The sequence below is a fragment of the Heteronotia binoei genome, chromosome 6, assembly GCF_032191835.1.
Source record: "Heteronotia binoei isolate CCM8104 ecotype False Entrance Well chromosome 6, APGP_CSIRO_Hbin_v1, whole genome shotgun sequence".
Lineage (NCBI taxonomy): Eukaryota > Metazoa > Chordata > Lepidosauria > Squamata > Gekkonidae > Heteronotia > Heteronotia binoei.
The window spans coordinates 39,732,050-39,758,554 of NC_083228.1; the positions used below are offsets into that span (position 1 = coordinate 39,732,050).

The 26,505-nt window shown below is 40.9% G+C and overlaps 1 protein-coding gene across 1 annotated transcript; it reads right to left on the minus strand.

The window, feature by feature from the left end:
• Positions 1–2,209: 2,209 nt before the first annotated feature.
• LGI1 (leucine rich glioma inactivated 1) lies at positions 2,210–21,066 on the minus strand. Its single transcript, XM_060241323.1, has 8 exons — positions 20,579–21,066; positions 20,156–20,227; positions 11,160–11,231; positions 10,990–11,061; positions 8,349–8,420; positions 6,776–6,945; positions 3,487–3,651; positions 2,210–3,385 (listed from the first exon to the last, which is right to left on the minus strand). The coding sequence occupies exons 1-8, from the start codon at positions 20,764–20,766 to the stop codon at positions 2,568–2,570; spliced, it is 1,629 nt and encodes a 542-aa protein (XP_060097306.1). The 5' UTR covers positions 20,767–21,066; the 3' UTR covers positions 2,210–2,567.
• Between the last annotated feature and the right edge of the window lie 5,439 nt (positions 21,067–26,505).

Below are 26,505 nucleotides of genomic sequence, written 5' to 3' on the forward strand. Positions count from 1 at the left end.
AATAATAAAATATAGACCATATGTGAAAGTCACAATTTAATGTGGATTTAGGTATACTTGAAGGGATAACTATATATGTTACATTATCCTTGTGTTCTCTCTGGGTTCACCATGCGGGTTTTTGAACAGATGTGCTTTGCAAGTCCTGCACTGGACACTCAATTTCCATGTACACAGGGGCTTTATTTGGACAGGGACCACAGTACCTCAGGAAAGGGGACTTCAGCTTTTTCCCTAGCAGCATTTTCTTGTCCTGAAGTGGCCCTGGGGAACTGCTGCTTGCCTGTTGTGGAACCCTGTGTGGAGCTGCCATTACTGGCTACTTTCCCTAAAGGGGCTAGGGGCAGTTCCTCACTCAGAGTCATTTCAGGAAGGGAAAATGATATGTGGGGCGGGGCGGGGGGGGAGGCATGTTGGTGTATTTTTACAGCTTCTGTAGTATTCTATAGTATCTGTCTTATGAAGTTAGGAAGGCATATCTTGATATCTTACTGTTGTAGGCTACCCTCAGCCTCTTGCAGGATAGGGTGGGATATAAATCCAAAAATTAAATTAAATTTTCTTATAGTGTGTCATGATCCTGAGCTGAACTGGATTAGTCTGATTGGAACTCCTCTTGGTGGAACCATGGATGGTGTAATGTACAATTGGGCTCCCAGTCTGCAATGCACTGTGGTCTTTATATGTAACATTGTCTCCATGGCATTTGTGGCCAAACCCATGCATGTTTATTTTGAAGGAAGACTTACTGAGTTAAGTAGTGCTCATTCTGAAGTAACTTTGCACAAAGCTGGGTCCCGAGTCATTGCCAAGGTGATATTTTTAAAAGGTAACCTTGTCTGCATTGTTACAAGGAAGGTCACCTAAGGTTGCTAACTCCAGCTTGGAAAATTCCTGGAGATTTGGGAGCAAATCCTGGGGAAAGCAGAGTTTGGGGAAGGGAGGGAGCTCAGCAGGGATGTGATGCCATACAGTCTGTCTTCCAAAGTTGCCATTTCCTCCAGGGGAACTTAATGCTGTAATCTGGAGATCAGTTGTGATTCTGGGAGGACTCCAGGCCCCACCTGGAGGTTGGCACCCCCACTGTCATCTTAAACTAATTCTTTTCTCTAGTATGGGTATGTAAGCAATTGTCATAAGCGAAACAAAAGGACATAGTCCAACAGCAAGTCATTCTATGAAAATCATGACAATGAATATAGGAACTATGCAAAATCACTTCCCAATTTTTATAGGCTTTCCTTGGTACAGAAGAACTTCCTGCTGGTTTGTGCCCAAAGGCACAATGATATATATTTAGAATGATATGGGTTTGGTAACTAGAAAAAGTACAGATAAGAGAATGTAATAATATAAGTAAGCTTAAAGTTACTAGTATATTAGAAATATAATAAAAATAGCTGTTGGGCAAGTGGTGTGATGTCACTTTAGGGGATATCTGAAAACAAATTCACTTCTCTCTGGGAGTCCCCAGAAATTTTATGATAAAACCATAACATTGTGCATTGTCCCTGGAAATGATGCCAGTCCTCTCTGGAAATTGCTGAGAACTTCTGGTGTTTCCTAGAGAGGTGTGACATCACCTTCAATGTTTCCTTGGAAGTGACACTATGCTATCGCTGAGAGCCACCCACGTCCCTGTCCCCCTGGTTTCCCAGCTGGGTCTAGCAACTGTAAGCATGTCAGACATCTGGGGCACTTTAAGGCCAGACTGGTACTCAGTGCATGTTATTTGTCCATCAAAAGCAGCCATGGCAAGCAGCGCAGATCAGGTCTGGGGCACTGGGAAAGTGAGTTTAAACTCCACCCTCCCCTCCCCCCAAAAAAGAAACCCCTGTTTCCCTGACCAAAATTGTTTTCCCAGAAGCTTTAAGCCCTGGGTGGGAAGGGAACACCAGACATTGAGCCAGTTCTTTCCCCCATACTAGGACTTATAATCTTTGGGATAATGAAATGTAAACACAGCAGTGTAATTCTGTATGTTGTTCTCATCACATGCAGCAGGAGGACTTTTGATTAGGAAAAATGCCCTGTGGGCCATGGGGGAATTAAAATGTATGGTGTTTCTCTTCGGTGTCATATGATGTTTGGCCCCACTGTCTGCAGGGAAATACTGACTTGGAAGAACAGCCTAGGCAAATAAAAATGGTCCCTGAAAAATAAAGCAATATGGACTATGAAAGAAAATGTAAACATTTTATTTGGAATATGAAAGAAAATGTAAACATTTTATTTGGCAGTTGTTTTCAAATAGGTGAATAATGGAAAATTACATCTCATTGTCTATTTCCCCACCTAAAAGAGATGCAGTTTACTACCTATTTACACAGTGGTTGCAAAGGACAGTTAACAATTGAATTTGTCTTTCTTTAAAAATGCAAGTTGCCAACAGCACTAGACTTGACATTTAAGGATGAAGTTACTTGTTGTAGTACTTTAGTAAATCTTGGGTGTTAAAGGCATTCGCAGACTGGAAGTAGAGAGACTCATCATCATGCAGTTAGTTCCTTAGGTCCATATTACCACAGGAGGCAGTCTTGCAACAGATTCCACGCTGCGCATGTGTGTCATGCACTGAGGTCAACTATAATATGTTTATAAATCACCGTATTCCCTTTAAAGCTCGAAGCAAAGAGAAAATCTTGTTTATCAACAAATACATGCGTGAAAGACCTCGGTGCCTGTATGTTTAATTCTTGAAACTTCACAAATTTGGCCTTTCCTGCCTCCCAGTAATAAACCTGAGTAAAAGAATAATCACTTCCAAGGATAGCATATTGATAATTCTTTATCTGAAAGGGCTGGAATACCATTGAGCCTCGTGATGGCATTCTTTGTAAATCCAGAAATTTCGAACCTCCCCACTTCATTACTTTGGAATCGCCAATGAATCTGGTTAAACATACATAGATATCCTCTTTTACGATGAAGTGCTTTACAGCATAGACATCTTCCATATCTGGTATATTAGTCGGTTCAGCAAATTTGGCTGTTCCTTTGTTCCATTGATATATGACAGGGTGCTGAGAACTACTTGACAAGATCAAGTGAGGCTTGCCAGTGATTTCCAGGTACTCCACATCTGTATCTCTGTACCACTCGTGCAAAGACTGATCGGAATAAAACCCGTTTCCATTCCATTTGTAAACCGTGGTGATGCCAGCTTTGGAACTGTCTGCGATGACAAAGTACTGGTCGTTTGCAACAGTGAATGCTTCAATGTCATTTGGCTTTCTGATTTTGAGAATCTCAATATCCTGAATTTTTATAAATTTATTTGTGTGAATGTCTCTTTTGTATATGTGGGAACCACCAAACAGCTGGGCAACAATGATGTACAGGAGATTCTCAAAAATTACAGGCTTGCAGGCAACCACTGAAGTCCCTGTATAAAGAGAGATGGAACAGCATTAGGATTTTAGAGATAGAACAGCATTAGGATTTTAAACAGGCAGCACAATCCTCATAAAGATGATTTATTCATACCTGTAATGTTGTCAAAATTCCTAAATGTCCCTTCCACATGGTCCCATTGAAGAAAGACACATTTTCCAGTAAAAGGTTGGGCGATAACCACGTATTCATCATCCATGTATGAGAAGGCCTCAACTGACAGAGACTGATATGGCAACTTTCGAAAAACAACAAATTCTGGAAAAGTACACATCAAAAGATGACATTCATTTCCTTTCATACAAAGCTATGTTAACATCACATACTCACAATACAAGAATGGCTTTCTAAAAGACAAAAAAAAGTCGATCAAACAATTCCAGGATAAATGGAAGGCTTACTATTCATATTTTATTTAATTACTGGGGAGAAAAGACAGAAATTGAAATGTTATACATGAATTATCGTATTGAAGTATTTGAGAGAAGTTAGAAAGTATGAAAAGATGGGAATTTATTTAATAGAGACTATCTGTATAACAATTATTGCATAACATTATTATGTTTTATGATTTTATTCTAAGATATTTTAAAACTGTTAATATGCTACACAGGGCATTATATAGAGTAGTTTATTATTTATGTCAATATTAAGTATTCAGTATTATGAAATCACAAGTAATATCATTTGAAGCTTGGTTAAGAATCAATTTTAACTTATCACAATTGCGGATTTTTCTTTCTTTTTCATATATTTATATCATCTCTCTCTATCTCTCTGAATGAGTAAGTGGAATATGTTTGAAATATCTTTGTTTTCTTTCTGCTTTCTTTTCTCCTTTGATGTCATTGTATTTACAAATATGATATGGAAAAAAATAAAATGAACTTTTCTGGTAAATTTTTCAGTAGTTTAAAGTAGTTAAACCTTACACTTAGAAGCAGGTTGGTGCAGCCTGGCTGAACAGCTAGTTCCCTACTTCATCCCTTCCCACCACAATCTTTTAAACAGAATTACATTAGTTCATGTAATGATTATAGCACAGTAAAAGTTCACTGATGATAAAAAGGTGAGGATAAATCCAGGGCTTTTTTGTAGCAGAAGCTCCTTTGCATATTAGGCCACACATCCCTGATGTAGCCAATTCTCCAAGAGCTTACAGGGCTCTTAGTACAAGGCCTACTGTAAGCTTGTGGAGGACTGGCTACATCAGGGGTGTGTGGCCTAATATGCAAAGACATTCCTGTTACAAAAAAAGCCCTGGTTAAATCCATATAGGGTTGCCAATCCCCAGGTGGGGGCAGGGGATCCCCCGGTTTGGAGGCCCTCCCCCCGCTTCAGGGTCGTCAGAAAGCGGGGGGGGGGGGAATGTCTGCTGGGAACTCTGTTATTCCCTATGGAGATTTATTCCCATAGAAAATCATGAAGATTCATTTGTGAGTATCTGGGGCTCTGGGGGGGCTGTGTTTTGGGGTAGAGGCACCAAATTTTCTGTATAGCATCTACTGCCTCTCCCCAAAATACCCCCCAAGTTTCAAAAAGATTGGACCAGGGGGTGCAATTCTATGAGCCCCAAAAGAAGGTGCCCCTATCCTTTTTTATTTCCTATGGAAGGAAGGCATTGAAAAGGTGTGCCGTCCCTTTAAATGTGAGGGTCAGAACTCCCTTTGGAATTCAATTATGCTTGTCACAGCCTTGATCTTGGCTCCACCCCTAATGTCTCCTGGCTCCACCCCCCAAAGTCTCCTGGCTCCACCCCCAAAGTCCCCAGATATTTCTTGAATTGGACTTGGCAACCCTAAACCCATAAGAGCTTTAGTATTTGGTACTGAGAAAACACAAGTAAAAACTGTCTCCTCCAACCAGTACAAAGAAAACACTTACTTTTGACTAATGAAGTCCTACATCGTGCAGACTGAAAGCCATAAAGCATTCAAGGTAACAACTGCATGCATATAAAGAATACCACATTACTCAATCATAGCCTATATGAAAGCACTCACAGCTATGGCTAGGGCTGCCAGGTAGTAAATGTCAGTAAGTGAGGACATGATATCTGGGGCATCTTGTGTATAACCTGGAAGTGACAATGGATAGCTCTAGGAATCACTGGAAACTCTAAAGTTTTACCACAGAATTTCTAGCAATTAATCAAGGTATCACTGTCAATTTAGGATTATACATGGAAGTGATGTCATTGTGTTCACGCTGAGTTTTTAAAAGTTTGTTTTTATTTTTTTAAAAATCTTAATTTTAAAGTTCTCTCTCACCCCCACTCCAAGTGACTGTGGGCAGTGGAAACTCTGGGCAGGGAATGCCCCACCTTGACCAAAAGCTTGGTAGCCTTGACTTACAACTGATTTGATTTTTTGAGCTGAAAGTTGAAAAGCTTCCTCAGAAGGAGGCTGAGTAGTTATTTCTTCTATCACAGTCATTGTTTATGTGAAGATAGTTTCAGAGGGTAGCTGTGTTAGTCTGAAGTAGAACAGTTAGATGTAAGTTGGGTAACACCTTAGAGTCTAACAAGAGTTTCAGGAGTTCAACTTCTTGTAAACCTCTGTCATTCAAAATATAGAGGTTGAGTGTACATTTTGAATGTAGTCTCATGTCATTGTCACCTTATATAAACAGCATTCCTATCCATCTGACATCCAGTTAATCATTTTATATGATCTTATGCTATAGCCTGGAGTTATTTACAGGAAGAGGACCACAATTATCATAATTAAACTAAACTTTAACCCCCAAAAAAAAGATTCTAGGGAGGATTGCTAAATTCTAGGTGGGCCTTGGATTTCTTCTAGAATTACAACTGTTCTTCAGACCACAAAGATCAGTTCCCCTGAAGAAAATGATCACTCCGGAGGGCAACTTCTACGAAATCACATCCCTATGGAGCTCTCTCCCCAGTCTTCATTTTTCCCAGATCCCCACCCCCACAAAAAAAAAAAAATCTCCAGGAATTTCCCAAACCAGAGTGGGCACACTAAGGCTACACCTTCTCAGCTATAAAAAGGCCAAACAACTACATCTCTAAGGCTGCAATCCTAAGCACATTAATTAGGAAGTATGGGATGTACTGCTTTGAGAATTCTCTTTGGAATCTGCCACTGAACTACACTACATAATGGAAGACTGCTGCAAGGGAAGCTCTACTGAAATGAATGCTAATTGTGTGTAATTAGCATTTGGAGGATTGTTTTTATTACACCTTTAAAAAAAATATCTCCCAACAGCATCTTTAAAAAAACAAAACAATAAGGTCACCTGAGAAAAAAAATATTGCCAAATCCTGACTTGACTAAACGTTCTTTTTCCAGGCAGCTGGAAGATGTAGAATTTAGATTTAATGCAATTAAAAAGAGGTACTTCAAAGGCTTACTTGTAATAATACAGTCAAATTCATTTGGAGAGAAGTTGTTGATTTTACGCTTTTTATATTCAGGTGGACTTTCACAATAAACATCTTCTACTGTCGTGTTTGTTCTGCTCACCCATTCCACTAACCATTTCAACTTGCAGTCACAAGTGAATGCATTTCCTCTGAGGTCTCTGGAAAAAAATGAGATCATTTGCTGGAGCAATGCAAGTGTTTTTAAAATATTAGTTGTCCATTTTTTAAAAGTTCCTGGAAAATAAATTTTGCAATGGCATTGTCACCCTTCTGCAACTAGGGGAACATTCTGGCCACAATGAAGGATATCTAAGTTCTGTTGATTTCAATGGGAAAGATTCCTCAATGTTCTTAACCCTGCCATTAGCAAACTTTGCACATTGTGTTCCTCTCAGGTCTTTTTGTAGATTCTAGTAAATATATGGTATACTCAGCAAGCATAGGTATGTTCCTGGCTGCCACTGAAAATTATTCCTTCCCAGCTGGAGGCTGTGTGTAGGGACGGCCTCATGTCGTCATGTGGGTGGGAGGGGGCGTTTGACTGCCACCCTAATACATTCTCATTAATAAATCCCATTAATATATACTAAGAGTCCTGTAAGCTCTTGCAAGATTGGCCACCTCAGGGATGTGTGGCCTAATATGCAAAGGAGTTCTTCCTACAAAAAAAAGCCCTATATATATGGCTTGTCTTGCTCTCTGCTGGAACACTGGCCACTGTTGTAAGATCAACATCATATTGCATAGTCTGTCTCATTTTGGAACTTTTAGTGATCAGTTTGCCTTGGACTATGCACACACCAAACAAATCTTGTCAAAATGTACAAAAAGAAAATAATGTGCCCTTCTGTAATCCTCAGACTCCTATCAACCAATTCATACATTCATCAGTTCTCTCTGTCTGTCTCTGGGTGTAAGCATGTAAAACCCTGAGCATATTTCTAAAAAGGCTTTTTTTGAATTGTGGACTATAGCCAGGATTCTCAAAAGAATCCTGATTTCAGGGCAGCAGGTCCCCTGGCTGAAGAGACAGACTACTGTGCTGTTTGAGAAGCAAGCCTGCCTCACTGGCACCGGGAAGCCTTGTGGCAAATATAGCAATTGCAGTGCAGCTATATCCTCAGTTCTCCCCCAACATGCATATATCTTTCTCTTGATTTGCTGCTGCTCTCTTCAACTATAGAGGCTCAGTTCCATGCAACTCATTGTTCATCCCAGGCAGCCATTTACTTGGTTTTTGCCTGGCTATTAGAATATACTTGCTGGGGAAGCTGGAGAGAAAAACAGTTTAAAAAGAAAAGAAGGTTCTTGCAAAATCTTGCTATTTCGAGAAAAGGGACATGCCCTAAGAAATTATCTTAAAAGAGTATCCAGCAAATTCTTGAATTCAAGTTGACAAGGTGATGGGCAATAATGGCAACAACAAGAACAATTTTAATGTGCAAGGATTACAGCTGTCACATTACGACCACACGGATCTGTATTGGGCGTGTAATAACTATGCTAAGCAATGATCTCTGCTTTTTGAAACCATATTGTTAAAATTATGATGCTTTCTTACACATTAGTTAAGGAATCCAAGCCTTTGAATAGGTCTTTGGGGAGTGTTTGAAGATTATTGTTTGCAAGACTCCTGTAAAATAAGAAGTTTTATTATTAGTGTTAGATCATCCTTTCTTTCATGTCCAGACTGTTGAATGAAACATTTCTATGGCAAATACTGAAGCCATCCCATGCACTACAGTGAGGGTTTTTTAAGGATTATTTTTCAGAATACCTCCTTTACCACAGTCTCAGTGTTCATGGGTCATTGTTAAGAAGCTGTATTCACACTTCCTCTTGCTTTTCTGGCCTCCAGTACAATTGCAGAGAATGTGAAAATACCCATTATCTTGCCAGTACTTTTAGATTACTGGTCTTGACAGGTTACAGTGTATGATATATTTCTTTTTGTGCATGTGAATAACTGCAAAGATGCAAAGTTTCTTGCTGTACATAAATCTATACTTATATATTTATATATAAAAAAGTTCTTCCTATGGTATTAGAAATGTTAAAGCTACTAGACTTTTAAAAGTCCGCCTGGAGATAAACTGTCTTCTATATAGGCAGTATCAAATGCCTTTCTGCTATAATGAAGGGTCACATTATGGTTACAAGAATGTAAAATATTTACTCTTGTATAAAGTTTCACAAGAAAGCAATGTGGGTCCTCTGTATGAATCCAAGATCATCACCAGTGATCATTTCATAGACTATTTTAATAGCTATCATTATCACAGGTCTGTTTGATGTTCTTTAAACAATGGAGTTGTCTACCTCATCCTCAGTGGAAGGACTATTCTATCATTATAGTGAGAATCAGAAATGGGTGTATATGAAGATACAGTTTTTGGATAAAACAGAGATTAAATTGGCTAGCATCCTTCTGTAACTGCTTTCTGTCTAAAATTTCCATTGTCTGCATAATTAACCTCATTTGTGTTTTTTATGGTTAAATCCAGAAGAAACAGTGCCTTGTTCAATAAAAACTACTCAAGTTCTTCCTTTGAGGCATGTTTTGGCACATCCAAATCTTCTGAAAGCAGGCTTATTGGAAGAAAAATATTTAGAATAATTAATGTGATATAGATGAACATGGTTTCTGATTATGTACAAAAGCAGTCATATTTTGATTTGAAAAAGTCATGAGCAAAAAGTCAGTACTTTTCACTTTATATTTGGGGGAAAGAATAGGAGCCAATCACCATAATCTCAAATCTATGCATGAAATATCTGCACATACATTTGCTGTGTCCTACAATCTTTCTTTCAGCCGTGAAAGCTTGTGAAGTTTTAAAAACTGTGTTCTTATTGAGCAACTGAAATGAAAACTGAAGGAAAAAACATTGGCACAAACGTGCATGATTTTTTTTTCGGTTTTCATTGTAAATTTTTTTTGTAAAAAAAAAAGAGAATGATTTTGTTATGTTTGTGATTGATCCTATTTTTTTTTTTTTGCTATTCTGCTCATTTCACTCAGTTCTTCCCTCCTCTTTCTCTCCCTGCTACCCACTCACTGTGCAATTTGGTGTAGATGCAGCCCCTGCTGTTGACCTAGTAGGAGAATCTTTCTGACCCCCCTTCCCTTACTTAGAGCCTTGGGTATTCTTTGTGATGCTTGGAAAGTCTCTAGCTGAGCAGTACCTAGGAAACAGAGACTCTAGGTGTTGACATTACTGTTTCCCAGGTTGCCCAGAGCCTTAAACACATCCAGAAAAGGATGTGAGGTTCTGGGAGAGTTGGGAGAAGAAATATTTTCTGACCACTAGCCCATTATGGTTTCCTACCTGGATAGGCAACCGTCCTGGAATTAGACCCAGGATCCTTTCCTGCCCACCCATGTAATTACATTATTTTACCATATTTTCCTCTCTTTTCTTTTTGACCTCCATGATCTCTAAAACAAAAGATCTGGATACTAACTGGACAATCTTTAACAGCATTATACCCTTTTAACCCCACTGATGTCAATGGGTGTAACTCTATTTAAGATTACACTGTAATATTATGAGATATCAATTTCAGTTTGATGGCAGCATTAATGAATTTTTTTTAATTTAGATATTTTAATTAGTTTGTATCTGACTGCTTATCCCTACTATTTTATAGCGCATCTACTTTCTAAATCACAACCAATATAATGCAATAAGTGATTGTTTCTTCAATTCATTGTCTGAAAACACATTTTGCAGAAAAATTAACACAGATATTTCTCTAGCAGAGTAATATACTCTAGATATGTCCAAGGGCCATTGTAATTTTTTGTCATGTTGAATGGCAAGCCCAGCATTATATCACAAATTCCTTTTGAAACATCCTTCTATTTCAGAAGGAATTTGCCCAAAATTGACTTGGTTGCAAGGAGATACTTGCTTATCTTATTGGAGTCAGGCTAATGATATTGATATTACTCATAAGCCAGTGTTTGAATTATGAGGTGCTGCATTAAACCATTGACTGTTTAACTGCCTAATCACTGATGAATGGTAAGGCAAGTAATTTGCTAAAAAGCTTTTTACTGGTTGACAGATTCAAAACTCATAATGCAATCCTAAACAAAGTTATACCCTTATAAGCCCACTGACTAACTCTGCTTTAAGAATATAGGGCCAGTTACTTAAGTAAATATGCCAGGCAACAAAAAGATGCCATTTACTTACAGATGAATTAAAGATTTCAGTCCTCGAAACGAGGTGTTTGCTAGTGACTTGATATTGTTGTTCTCTATGAACCTGTAATGGGTAATAAATGCAGTTTGATCAAAGCAATGTCTATATCTCAGACACTCAATATACTCCAGGATTCTTGGATCATAAATTTTCCCACTCACAAATATTCTAGATGAGGAAGGCCTATGAAAGCATCACCACTAATGACATCAAAAGTGTTTGCTGTGAATAACCTGCATAAAGAAATACAAAACAAAGGGTAATAATGGCATTCTCATAGTACAGAACAGAATCCCTCACTGGCTCTGTTACATTTAAGTGAGAGCAAATTTTATATCTCAAAGGGCAGACTCCATGCAGTATATAAGAACTAACCAAGGAAAAGACTGTGATACAAAAACACACAAAGTCCACCTCTTCAGCTAGTAAGTTGGTATCAGACCAATGGGAGAAGTAACTTATAAATGTATAGCAATTACGAGTTCTGTGGTGATTTCCAAGCAGAGCCCAAAGTAGCCTGCTAAATTTTGGTGAACTAATTTCTCACTAGGCTGAACAAACTGGTGTTACCTATGTATTCCAGTAAGTACAACCCTATTCTGATATTCAAATTCTGATTTTGCTTCATAAAATAAGATGACAATTTATAGAAACTGGTCTCGTTCCAGAATTCCATACATGCTCAAAAGCACACATGAAGCTCCAGTGCGAACATATTTCCCAATTCACTTCAACAACAGGAGCAGATCTGTGTGTATATCATACACAGGTGTTGCCTTAATTAAGAAAAGAAGCTCATCTGCTTTGTATCTACTTCTGAGCCAACAAGGAGTCATAAAACCAGTGCAATAGTATTTTAAATGTTCTTTAATACTACTACAGTGATAACCTGCTGATATTACATCCTCTGACTACCTGATTATTTTGGACCCTGTTTATCTCTTTACAGTTAGATTGGTTAGCTTTAATGTTAGTCCATTTATTTAAAACATTTCCATGCCACCTTTCCACCTAGGGTTGCCAAGTCCAATTCAAGAAATATCTGGGGACTTTGGGGGGTGGAGCCAGGAGACTTTGGGGGTGGAGCCAGGAGACACTGGGGGCAGAGCCAGGAGCGAGGGTGTGACAAGCATAATTGAACTCCAAGGGAGTTCTGGCCATCACATTTAAAGGGACCACACACCTTTTTAAATGTCTTCCTTCCATAGGAAACAATGAAGGATAGGGGCACCTTCTTTGGGGCTCACATAATTGTTTTGAAACTTGGGGGGTATTTTGGGGAGAGGCACTAGGTGCTATACGGAAAATTTGGTGCCTCTACCTCAAATAACAGCCCCCCCAGAGCCCCCAATACCTCCAGATCAATTCCCCAATATACTCTATGAGAATCGATCTCCACATAGGGAATAATGAACTGCCCAGCAGACATTTCCTTCCCTTCCCACCCCCTCCTTTCTGGCGACTCTGAAGCGAGGGATTGGCATCTCTACTCACACGTTGCAGCCAACTTCTTCAAAGTAACACAGACACACTATCCCAAGAGGAAGCCTTTCCAATCGGAGACTGAAGCCTCTGGAGGTCGAAAGTCATATGGTGGCTTTGGGGGCAGGGCTTCCCCCCGCCGTTCAGCTGACTGGTGGTGGGAAGGAGCCTGGGAAAGCGGAAGAACCCCCGCTGGGACCTGGGGATTGGCAAGTCTATTTCCACCCAATTCAGGGTCCCCAAGGCAATGAACATTAAAACATTAAAAAGCAGTGGCAATACCAATACATATATATTTACCGTAAATATTTAAAATGATAAACATAAAAACACACAAATGAGGAAGAGGGATAATGATAGTGAGGTAAACAAATGTTTTAGTTCAGTTGTTGAGATATGCTTTAGAAGAGAGAAATCCACTTAGAACCACCTGAAAAAGGATGTTATGCAAACTACAATAGGGAAGATAAACTTGGCAAAGATCCAACTTGGTAAAGTTTAGAATTAGCAGAGCACAATAAGCATTTTAATGTATTGTTCAATCTGCTAAAAACCCAGTGTAAAAGCTGCTTTTGTTTATTGTTTTTTCCTTGTGTTTAACAGACTATATTTAGGAGTGTCTGTCCAAATACTAAACCTTATTAGCTTTGTTAGTTATTTTTCTTCCTGCCCTGCTCAATGTGTACATACGTATTTCTAGATTAAAAACTGGAGTATATTGTACGGGCTCATAAGTAATGAAGAGGCATTTTAACCTAATTTTTAATCTGTTAGATCCTGCATTTTCATGGTCTGGTCTCTATTACTTGAAGAGCATCCTGTTTGCTATGATTGGTATCTTACTTCTAATAATATGCTATTGTCCTTTTTCTATAGGAATGAATAGACATGCAGCTTCACTCCATTTGACAGCCAAACAACCTAGCTGTTATTATTTTGATGGACTCCATTTCTATGGCTTGAAGTAAGTCTACTGATATCCCATCTACTCCTGGTGATTTATTTATCTGAATTGCTTTGAATGCAGCTTTAACTTAATTGTCTAAAACTGCAGGTCCTTCTTCAAAAGATTCTTTTTTCTGGTGACAACAACCTTTTTCTGGGGTGCACCCTTTGCAGGTGACTGTGGAGGATGGAGAATAAACGTTGGGAGTTTGTGTCTCACTGCACATGGATGTGGCACACCTGGCACTCTGCCACACAGGGGTCACTGGGTGTGGAAATGTTTCCAAACTGTGGGCCACTCCCCACCATCTGAATCACTGCTGCCAGAGTCCTCCTTTCCAAAGAGTGTTAACAGCAACTGCTATTGTCTCTGGGCAGTGCTAACAACTCTTGCCTCTGTGGAGACCCCCAGGAACAGATGTGGGAAAAGAGGCTCCAAGACCCCCGGTGATATGGATGGATTTGGTGTCTGGGGACGGGAACCTCTGGTACATGGGGGGGGGGGAGGACTTCTTCCCCCCCCCCCATGATGAGCACACTTTGCACCAATTTTCTCTCATAACACACAGAGGTGTTCACACTCAGAATGGGTAAAAAGGTAAAGGTAGTCCCCTATGCAGGCACCAGTCATTTCCGACTCTGGGGTGATGTTGCATCACAACATTTTCTTGGCAGACTTTTTTTACGGGGTGGTTTGCCATTGCCTTCCCTAGTCATTTACATTTTACCCACAGCAAGCTGGGTACTCATTTTACAGACCTCGGAAGGATGGAAGGCTGAGTCAAGCTTGAGCCAGCTACCTGAACCCAGCTTCTGGCGGGATCAAACTGGAGGGTATAAATGTGGGAGACCTTTTTGGAGGGGTCCATAATAGGGTCCCAGAAATGTAATCCACCCCCAATCTGGAGAGATTGTAGAAGAGTGGATGGCAGGGTAAGGTTCCCTGTGTGTTTGGTATAACTTGCAGAGGGTCCAGTCTATATACTTTTGAACCTGTGCCTGACATTTCCCCCCAAAGCACCTTCCTGGCTTGATCTTAGCCCTGTTGGCTTTACAATGCCATAGCGGCACTGTTTTTGCTGGGCTTGCAAAAATGCACTCTACCTTCAGTTTCTACTTCAGAGATTCTCAGGGATTTTGATTCTGTTCTGCTGGGCTTCTATTGCCTTTGGGTTTTTTGCTGTTCCCCTCCCCTCACTGGAAACAATGGAGGATGGGGGGCATCTTCTTTGGAGGGTTGTAACTCAGACTCTGTAAATCCAATCCTCACCAAACTTTGGCAGGCAGGCAAAGGAGAATCAGCCAGAGATCCCTTGTAAGTTTTGTGTCTCTAACATGCTGGGGGGCATTCTACCACATCATGAACCTCAACACATTGAACCAGTTCATTTAGCACCAAAAGGTTTGTGACAGTCCATGGTTCGCAAACCAGGCATGCCATGAACCACGAACTGAACCACATTTTCCTGGTTCATGCCCACCCCCAGGCCTCAGATTCAGCGGGAGCTCACAGGAGCACAGTTTCTGAACCTTTCTGACAGTTCCACCTCCTCCTTGCTACCTTGTCCATTGAATAGTAGGTGCAGCTGCATAACAATCCCTGGATGAGCTCCACCACCTATTTTTCTACAAAACGACCCCTGCCGACCCCTATTTAGATCAAATCAAGCTGGAACTGTTCCTTGAAGCTAAAATGACCAAAATGAAGTTATCACGCTTTGGTCACATTATGAGAAGACAGGAGTCACTAGAAAAGACAAGACAATAATGCTAGAAGTTGAAGGGAGCAGGAAAAGAGGATGACCCACCATAAGATAAATTGACTCAAGAAAGGAAGCCATGACGGCCTTCAGTTTGCCAGACCTGAGCAAGGGTGTTAATGATAGGATGTTTTGGAGGGCATTAATTCATAGGGTCACCATAAATTGAAAGCAACTTGATGGCAGTTATCACATACATATGAAGCTGCTTCTCACAAAGACCCCTACATTTGCTCACTCCAAAAGATCCTCTGACATGGCTGCCATAGTAGGGTTGCAAGCTCTGGGTAGGGAAATTTGGGGAGATTTGGTGATGGAGTCTGGGGAAGGGAGGGTTTGACGAGTGGTGGGATCTCACCAGGGCATAATGTCACAGAGTTCCCCTTTCCAGTGCAACCATTTTCTCCAGGGGAACTAATCGCTGTGGGCTAGAGATATGCTGTAATTCTGTGAGATCTTCTGGCCCCACCTGGAAGTCAGCAATCCTACAGTGAAAAGACATTAGCAGTTCCCTCAGTCAACTCTATGCTAGAGGCTGGATAAAATATCCAGTTGGCTATCAAACCAGAGACCCCAGACACAGGCAAGAATTTCTTTGGGTGTTCAGCAGCACAATTTATAGAATGCTGCAACAAATGCACTAATTAAAGGCCTTTTTTCTATAGCTGTCGGAGCTCCTTCACAACATACCCATGATTAACTGACTCAGGTTTGCTGGACAATAACTTGTGGTCCCAGAGCCCTCTCCACAACACAGGTTTCTTCAGTAATTCAATCACAAGCCTAGAGAATGTCATCAAACCACTTAGTCACCTGCTGTGCCATCCAGTGTGCCATATTTGAATTTCCTCATCCACCCCAATCTTAGAATCATAGAGTTGGAAGGTACCTCCAGGGTCATTTCCTGCACAATGCAGGAAATTCACAAGTACCTCCCCCCCCCCACACCCAGTGAACCCCTGCTCTATGCCCAGAAGATGGCAAAAAATAATAATAAAAAAAAACCCACCCCACCCTCCAGGATCCTTGGCCAAACTGGCCTGGAGAAATATGCTGACTGACTCCCAAAGTGGCAATTAGCATTTCCCTGGACATGTAAGAAAGGGCCACAAGAAGAAGAGACTGGATTTATATCCTTCACTTAACTATCCAAAGGAGTCTCAGTGCAGCTTACAAATCTCCTTTCCCTTCCCCTCCCCACAACTGACACCCTGTGAGGTAGGTGGGGCTGAGAGAGTTCTCCCAGAACTGCTCTTGTTCCAGCTTGTCTATATCCTTCTAAATTGTGGTGCCCCAAACTGAACACAGTACTCTAGGTGAGGTCTAACCAGAGCAAAGTGATATCATCACTTTGTGTGATCTGTACACTATATACTTCTATTGATACAGCCCAAAATTGCATTTGACTTTTTAGCTACTGCATCACACTGCTGGCTCATATTCAGCATCCACAAGATCTTTTTCATACATACTACTGCCAAGACAAATCTCCCCATCCTCTGTCTATATTCACGAAAAATTCAAATACACCAATAGGAGACAAGATCCTGTGCCACTGATCCAAGATTGCTATGGACCTTAAATCCTGCACAGGATTGGGCCAATAATAAATGTCCCCAAGGAGGTCTAGTTACTTCAAAAGCTATAAATAGAGTACATCAACCCCTCCAACTTTGTAGGTAGTGTGGTACCTCTTTCTTAGTAACTGGTTCTACTCCCAGACCTTCTCCCATCTTTGCTGAAAGAAGTGAACCTCCTCCTTCTGCTCCTGAACATTTGTCTGCCACAAGATCCCCAACTTTGTAGCTGGCTTTGATTCTGGACACCCTTCCACCCCAGGAATCCTATCTCAGTTATGGTTGCCAGAATAAGGTTGGCAATCTGTGAGAGACTCCCAGTTGAGTGGAGGCCCTTGCTGGTAATGTAGTGATGCCACAGGTGATGAGATTATGTAATTTCCAGTACAACTTGAAGTGACATCATTATGCCAGTGGCGACACTCTTAACATTCAGCCAAAATTCTATGGTTTTACCACAGAGTTTGGGCCAAATGCTAGTGCAGCACCACTGATATGATGATGTCACTTCTGGTTTTGCTGGAAGTGACATTATTGTATCACCAGCAATGCTTGCCAGCCTCCCATTTCTATCCCCTATTTCTCTCCCACCACCAGGCTGTGCTGCAATGGGAATGGTAAACAGGGACTGGGAAGCACCTGTAATAGCAGATCAGCATTTCCTTCTCCTTCCTCAAACCACATTGCTTCAGCCTTTTCTCATCAAAACCTGCAATGTATGATTTTCCTGTCTGCTAATATTATTGCGAAACAAATACATTGTGAATTAGATTTCCACACACACACTGTAATTCGGCAGCAAAGGTGGGATTCCATTACTGTACTGCAAAATAATTTTGAACTTTTGCTTTCCCTTATGTTTCATATTCTACCTCTGTATCCTGGTAAGGGAATAAAGAGTTTCTTGTTTAAGACCTTTTCACTCTATTTCATCTTCCTAAGGATATTGTGCTAGAAAGCAATCCGTGTATACAACAGATTGGAATGGTTCCAAATAATTACCTAGAATACAGGTATGGTTCTACGTGCTCTGCACATGACAAGGCCTGATACAGGGACTGGTTTAGGTAACATTTGGGTCATTGGGAGCTGATGTGTTGAACAGACTCCTGTTCTGTGGCAGTGGTATGCAGTGGCATGAACTGACAAGGATGATCTCTAGAAGCCTGGTGTGTAGATGGTCCTGCCTTACAATAGCAGCTTATTTCTGAAAATTCTTTGGAATTCTTCCAGCTGTAATATTGTTAAGTTTGTTTTCTGTCAGGAGATACAAACTGCATGCTAAAAAATAAAATGCAGACCTTCATCTCAGGGCAAGTTTCTGACACTCTTTGGTATTGTGTAACATTCCCTCCTTCCATCTCTATGTGATTCTTGAGATACAAGCTTTAAGTTACATTTGACTCTTGAATCTAAAGGGTGTTTTCTGGCAGTCATCCACTTGTCTCTTGGGGAAACATAACAAGCTGATTATATAGAGATTAGCAAGAACAGCCAGGATTTTAATATACCTTAACTGAAAAGGACTGGCACTTATTCCTGTCTAGCTTTCCAAAAGATCAAAGCGCCTCAAATTCTGCATGGAATGGAATATTAATCACTGCCAAAAAAGCATTTGACATTAAAAATACTGAGCAATGAGGAAATTGAGTACTATCACTTTGCATCATTTTAACAAGCCAGTTATTTTAATAGTTTTCAAGACAAGAATCTGTGCTTCTGAAGTTGTAGATAGTAAGATAGTAAAGATAGTACTAGATAGTAAAGTCCCATTGAACTCAATGGAACTTACTTCTGAGTAAACATACCTAGGCTTGCACTGCATGTTTGCAAATGGGTGTGTGCAGGGTTTTGTTTTTTTTTGTAGCAGGAACTCCTTTGCATATTAGGCCACACACCCCTGATGTAGCCAGTCCTCCTGGAGCTTACTAAGAGCCCTATAAGCTCTTGGAGGATTGGCTATGTCAGGGGTGTGTGGCCTAATATGCAAAGGAGTTCCTGCTACAAAAAAGCCCTGGGTGTGTGAAATTTCGCTGCTTTATTAGTGTGGAATAGATTGCCAGTAAAGAAAACATGACCTCTGGCTGAGATGGGCTGCCTTGCACGTTCTGTGCACTGTATAGCCAGGTAGCAGAGCAAGTGTCTTGTCATGACTAAATGGCAGACTTATGATTGCTTTCTCCTTTATTGGTACCCCACTTCCAACGGGGGAAGTTAATAAAACCCCAGTTGCTTCATATTTCCTCTCAGCACAGATGATGTGTGTAGATTTTGTCCCTTTCGTAATAGGCCCTTACTTTGAGAAAGCTTCTGTGGGATAATGTGTACAGGGACAACATAAAGGTTTCCATGGTAACTATATTTATTCATTTGTCCTGGATTCAAAACCTTACTTTGTGTGCATATCTTCTCCTTGGCTCCCATGATGGCATGAGGGAAGAGTAGGGGGTCATGACACCAACTATGAGGGCATCAATATTTGAACCAAATAGGTTTAATGTTTCAATAAAACGGAATGCTTAAGATTCCAACCAAATCCTGCATTGGACAACTTCATGATGAATGCACTACAATCATGTCCATTTAGATTATCTTCTTGATTTAAAAAAAATGAATTAAAATATTTCTTGACAGAATTCTGGGGGAAAAATGTGGACCATGCATTTCTACAATACCTTCATAGGCTCTCAATTGTCATCTGAATCAAAATATGATCTCTTAAGAATATTTCTAGGTTATGCCTTATTGCATAAAACAATCAATCACCTCCAATTCTTAACGGGTCACTGTCTTAGTAGAGGAGGAAGTCTAGGTCCAACACAAGCAGATCTCTGTTGGAATCATCAAACTTCTATCCGAGTCAACAGTATGAGTTTAGCCTACAGATTCATCCCATTGAAATCCGGAACCTCATTCTGAAAGGAACCTATCTATTTAGTCAACAACAGCTCTGAGATTTGAAACAGCCACCATTACTGAGTTCTGAAAGTGTAGAAAATTCTTTGTACTGACCATGTTTATTGTCATGCCTTTTAAGTATCATTCATGTCAGATTCAACATTGGAACATAACAGAAAGCTCCCATAACCAGGAAGAGGCTTTATCATATATAGCTTAGCTAATATTATTGCTAAACAAATACATTGTGAATAATAATTATAGTGAAGGGGCTAATTAATAGACACCAAAGAGCCACACGCTGTTAAAAATAAACCAGTTAGGTATGACACACCTTTAATTATCTTTACTGGGAAGACTGGATGCATTTGGTTATATAATAGATCTGCACTAATCTATTTCTTCTAAAAACAAGTGTTAAAATCCTGTTATTATAATGCTTTTTAGATACACATGTGTTTCATAACAAATAATCATGATATAAATCTTTCTCACAGAAGTTGCAGAGATGGTGAGAAGATAAAACTCCTTTCTGGGATTTTAGTAAAAGCAGATCTCACGAAGGATCTGAAAAGAAAAGAAAATAGCTTGTATGTTAATGTGATCTCGCGGAATAGTCAGTTATCACACTGTTCAGCATTTCAAAGGACCGTTCCTTTGGCATAGTCATTATAAATTGCAACACACACATGTATATCTTTGATTTTACAAGTTTAACACAGGGGATGATAACACAGAGAGATAAACAAGAGGTAATTGCTGCATTTGGAGATACAATATGTAATATTTTCCTCCCTGCTGGTTTTGAATGCTAGAAGTATTCACTACTGCAGACATCATTCAGCCTTTGCTGAACACCACACACACACACACATGCTTATTTTAAATATAAATCAAAGAAACGCTTACAGCCCTTACAGTGAGGTAACATCAGGAGGAACGCTGCGTGGAATAGATCTGGCATTCTCACATAAAGCATTATCTTTGGAACAGGTACACAAATTAGGACATGTCTTTCCTGGTTTGCTCCCATCAGTCAGCAACAGTACCGATAAAAGGCATAGGAAAGAAGAAATTCTTCTCAAGGGGTTGCAGGCATTTCCCATTCTTTTGATCCACTCTGGTTCCAGCCAGTTGAAAGAATAATATCCCAAAACATGAACAGGTCTTTTCCCCTCCCTTTTCTTTATTCAGCCGTTGGAAGTCCTTGTATAAAACCAAACAATATTACTCCAGATTTTCCTTGTTTCCAGATCTTTTTTCCCCTCCCTGTCTCTTTCCCTCTGAATGTGTTTTTGTAGCTAGAACCTGCAGCTGATCTGTACGTTTCTGTTCACTCATCAGACACCAGACTGCCCAGAGAAGGGACCTGTGAGGTGCTGGAAGATAGGGAGGGGGGAAAAGGGGGGGGGAGACTCCAACCGGCTGTAGAGAGAGAGAGAGAGAGAGAGAGAGAGAGAAAGGATTTGCATAATGCTAAAAAGGAAAAAAAACACAGCATAGCCTCTGAGATCGCAAAGTGACGCAACTGAGAAAACACATGGCTTTCTCTTTTTTTTCTTAGGGAGGCCCTCTTCTTGTTACCAAAAATAGTACAACCTTATGCTTTAGCTGGTGGGTGGGTGCGTGGGTGTGAAGTGGAGTGTGCCTGTGTTGGGGGAGGGATTGGTCATCTTTTACTGGATCCCTCCACCCCTGTAAAAGCATTGCGAATGACAAGTGACAGCAGAAGGAGACAGCCACTCTTCACTGGGGAAGGAAATCGAGGGAAATCATCCAGAGCATCACTGTGAGAAAAAAAAAAGAGAAAGAAAGAAAAGGGGGGGAAGGAGGAGGTTCTTCTTATGTGCGGCCTTTGCTTGCATTGCCCAGGCTTGTGTCACTGCAAAACAAACAGGCACACATGGAGCCTATTACCAAGAACGCCCACAACTGTCCTTTTTAAAGAAAATACTATTTTTCTTTAATGCAGGGAAATGCAACCAAGGGCTTTTATCGCCCTATGCCCTTGTATCTTTATGCAGTTAACGTGCAACAGCCAGGCTCTGGAATCAACTATGTTAACGTAGAATTCATTATGAAAACCTGTTTAATTAGCCTGGGTGTCTGCCTTTCTTAGAAGGAGAAGGGAAAGTGCACGAGTTTGTGCATGAAAGTCAAGACACCACACTGCAATTTAAATAAACAGCGAAGATTAAAGGATTGCCAAACATGTTCAGAGTGCATCTGCCTAGCTAGCTACAGAATCAGACAGGGGTGGGGAGGAGCTTCTGGATAATGCTATGTACTCAAATATAATGGAACCCAAGAATCATTTTTATTCAAAAAGGCCACAGAAGCTCAATAGCCTTAGTGGGATGAGGCGCTGTCTTATAAATGACTATTGTAATCAGGGATCTTTGAAATACCAACCAAACAACACTCAGTGTGTCAGGGGCTAGATATGAATAAATGCATATGCCTTTCCTTCAAACTGAAACTGTAGGACTAGAGGCCAAATTATGATGCTGGGGATCTCTAATCAATTTCTCCAAAGATGCCATTTCTCTGCAAAAAGCAACTACAAGAACCCAAAAATGAATCATTCAGCAGTGCTGAAGGAGAGGGGAGTAAATTTTTGCCCATGTTATTTCTGTAATCACTCTGCCCCTCACTTTAAGCCCAACTGTGTGTGTGGTGGGAGGACAGGCCCAATAAAAGCATCAGAGTTTACTTCCTGCTGAAGCTTAGAGTGTGCATATTGGGGGCAGGAGGCAGAGACAGTTTTTGAGGAAGTGGGGCAGGGAGTTAGCCACCTCTTCAGCATGCCCCAGCTAAATTTCTGCCCCAGCTTAATTTCTGCAGCTAAATTAAACATATAGAGATAGGGCCATGGATCTCAGCATCTCATGAAGTCTGACAGTAAGAAGCACCAGTGAATCAAAATAAAACATCGAAGAATGGTTCTGGCATAGTATCCATCAAATGGCTCTTAAAAAAAATCTCATTCCTCTGACAGAGACATCTTCTTATAGATGAAGAAACCGAGAACTAAAAAGCTGCCAGAAGATCCATGTTGGTTCAAATCACCTGTTCCAGGGCCCCAAAAGGATCATGGAGATGACATTGGGGGCACGGTTCCTCTCCGATCACTTGCCCATTGCTATCTGCTCTACTGGGGAAATCATATGGGCTGACCTGATTGCTTGACTTCTCTAGGTACCCCTCCTCATCTTATCTTGCCTCTGGGAGGGAGTTTAAATCTGATCACAGATCTCCTAGCAACTTGTCTAGTGTGTTTTCCACACATTTCTTTCATTTCTCAATTGCTGTGGCTGCTAATACAGCATAGCAGCAATGAGGTTTCCACAAGGCAGGTTTCTTTACATTTTTCCTGCAGTGGCCATTCCTCATCAGTGGTCCCCCCCCTCCAATTTATAAAAAAATCTGTAATGGACATATTAAAAAAGGTAAAGGTAGTCCCCTGTGCAAGCACCAGCATCGTAGCATTATAACGATCTAGCTGACTCTCCAAATCCCCAGCTTTCATTAAACAAGTCACTGAGATTCATAGCAATAACATGAGAGGGAAAAATATGTTTCCATAATGAAAGAGGCTCTTACTTTGTGTTTTAAATGAAAATGAAGAATTCAGTGAACCTGATAGATCAGTACAACCCATATTGATATGTCAATTGCCAGTATTTTTAAAAGTCCTCAGATGGGTGGGAGGAGGGAATTACCATGAGGCCGTGAGGTTGGCAAATGGCACCTGTGTGGCCAGGACTGGGAAGATCCACAGCAATGCAAGTTTGGAAAAATCAGAGGAAAGACTGGGAAAACCTTGGAGGTTCATGAATGCACCATAACACTGTGGGAACAAAATACTTCCCAATAACAGCCAAGTGGGGGCAGACAAACTGTATTTTAAGAGTCCTAGTTTGGCTCTGAGGTATAAGTAATCTGCTGGGCCAGAGACAGGACTATAACAGAGCTCAACCTTATACATAGCTATCACTTGAACTGGTAGATCTTTTCTCCAGCCAAGAGAGCGACAAACTACATTTGATAAACAGTTGCAAGACTTTAAAGGTAAAGGTAGTTCCCTGTGCAAGCACCAGCTGTTTCCGACTCTGGGGTGACGTTGCTTTCACAACGTTTTCACGGCATACTTTTTATGGGGTGGTTTGCCATTGTCCCCCGCTCCCAGTCATCTACACTTTCCCCCCAGCAAGCTGGGTACTCATTTTACCGACCTCAGAAGGATGGAGGGCTGAGTCAACCTTGAGCCGGCTACCTGAACCCAGCTTCTGCCGGGATCGAACATAGGTCATGAGCAGAGCTTAGGACTGCAGTACTGCAGCTTTACCACTATGTGCCATGGAGCTCTTCATTAGTTCTTCATTAAAAATAATAATAAAAACAACTACAAGGGGTGAAATAAAAATGGGGGGATTTTGTCGCAGAACACTGTCCATGGGGATAGAAATACAGCTTGTGGAAAACAATGTTGAGTGGCAGGAAGGGAAAAGGATAAATGGTCCTCCAGATTCTTCACTCTCCACTTCAAGCTTCTGCAGCTGCTTGTCATTAAAGAGGAAAAAAATTGGGAGGAAGAATCACAGAGCTGCCTGTCACACGTCATTTTGCCTGGAGGGACAGCAGCTGTACATGCAGGGGATTTTCAGTATTCCTTCTGGGACATAATTGCTCATTGGTCTGGACTTCAGATGCATGATCATGGCACTAAAACATATGGATCAATTTTTCTTTTTTAGTATACGTCCATTGATCCAGATGCCAAGGAAAAGTATTGATTTGTGGAACCCAATAGCCAATGAATTGGTCTCTAGAGGATTGTTTCCACTAATAAAATACAGAGGTATAGTCAGGGTTTTTTTCATAACAGGAGCTCCTTTGCATATTAGGCTACACCCCCCTGATATAGCCAATCCTCCAAGAGCTTACAAGGGTCTTGGCTCCAGGAGGATTGGCTACATCGGGGTGTGTGTGGCCTAATATGCAAAGGAGCATGCTACAAAAAAAAAACCCTGGGTACAGCTATCCTTAAAGTATAGATGGGATGTGGATTTTAGTTAGAGAATGAGTCACACAGTGCATTTAGCAGACTGAATATCTAACTTGACTAAAAAAATGGATATTATGCAGCTAGATCTCATTACCCTGCCTTGATAAGCCTGGAACTGCCAGGCTCAGACTAGGGAAGAAATACTATTTTCTGCATAAGCTCAGGCTTATGCAGAAAAGGGAAGAAATACTATTGTTATTTATTTACAGCCTACCCTCATGGATTCCCCCCCCCCCAAAAAAAGTAAGGCTTGCTATGCTAATGAAACTTACTTCAAGTAAGTTTTACATTGTACTTCAGAACTGAGAAGCAGCAATAGCACTGTCCATTGAGCTGGGGCAATGAAGATTCTCTGATCTAGCGATAGTGTGAACAAGCCCAGTAGACACAGTAAAGGCTGGGCCCACTGGGGAAAGATACAAATGAAGGGATAGGAGTTGCCTGACTCATGGTTACTGTTTAGGCACCCATGAACAAAGCCCTGCAAATACCTTTGAGCAGATAGCCAGGGAGCAACTGGCCAGATAGACGACAGCCAGTATAGTGATGTCAGAGATGAATTTTGGGGTGGAAGAACAGGGTCCTTGCTCAGCACAGGGCCCCAAAAGCACTCTGCAGCTTTGCATTTGAAGTATACAGTACCATCCATAGCAGCACACCATTAAGCACAGAGTTTGAAATTATCTAACTGCACCACTGAACCAGTGTGTGTGTATGACTGTAGGTACATATATAATCAATCAATAAATTAAAATTCCATCTCACTATATGCTAATGGGTTGTTGGCTTGCTGCAGTTTCTTTAGATATATTCCTTTCCCCAAAAGACTCATAGTCCCAACCTGGATAACTCAGACTAGCCTAATTTTGTCAGATCTCTGAAGCTAAGCAGGGTTGGACCTGGTCTGCATTTGGATGGGAGACCACCAAGGAAGACAGGGGGTGCTGGCACACCACCTCTGTTAGTCTCTTGCTTGAAAACCCAACGGGGTCACCATAAGTTGGCTGAAACATGATTGCACAGAATCTAAATAACTGAATATAGGGATGAGCATGAACCAGGAAAATGTGGTTTGGTTCAAGGTTCATGGCATGCACAGTTCGTGAACCATAAACCATCATGAGCTTTTAGGAGTTAAATGAACAGGTTTGGTTTGGGAGGCTCATAATACAGTAGAATGCCCCTTAGTGTGTTAGAGACACCAAATTTGCGGAGGATCTCTGGCTGTCTCGCCTTTATCTGCCCTCCAAATCTGGTGAGGATTGGATTTACAAGTTCCAAGTTACAGCCCCAAAAGAAGGTGCTGTAAGAAATGGCAGGTGGTCATTTTGACAGATGCAGGTTCAGGACTGTATAGAATGGACCCTGTGCAAGCTAGAGACATCAAACTTACAGGGAACTTCCCCCTGTTGTTCCACTATATGCCCTCCAAGTTTGGTGAGGATTGAACTTAAGGGGTCTGTTATAGCTCCGCAAAGAAGATGTCCCCAGAAAACTGCTTTTGGGGAAATTCAAGTGCAAGTTCAAAAGTGCAAGCTACACACATCAAAGGCACAGGAACCTATTGGTCTTTCAAAGACCAGAGAATTTCTCCCCCTTGTTTTGAAGTTTGGTAAACATTTTGTTTGAGCGAAGACAGTTTGGAAATGTATCCATTCACAAACCACCATGATGGTACCAACTGCTTGAAAGTTTATGGAAAGTTCATGCTGCTGCAAACTTCATTTCACAAATCACAAACTGTCCAAACTTCATCACAAACTTTAGCTTGTGAGAG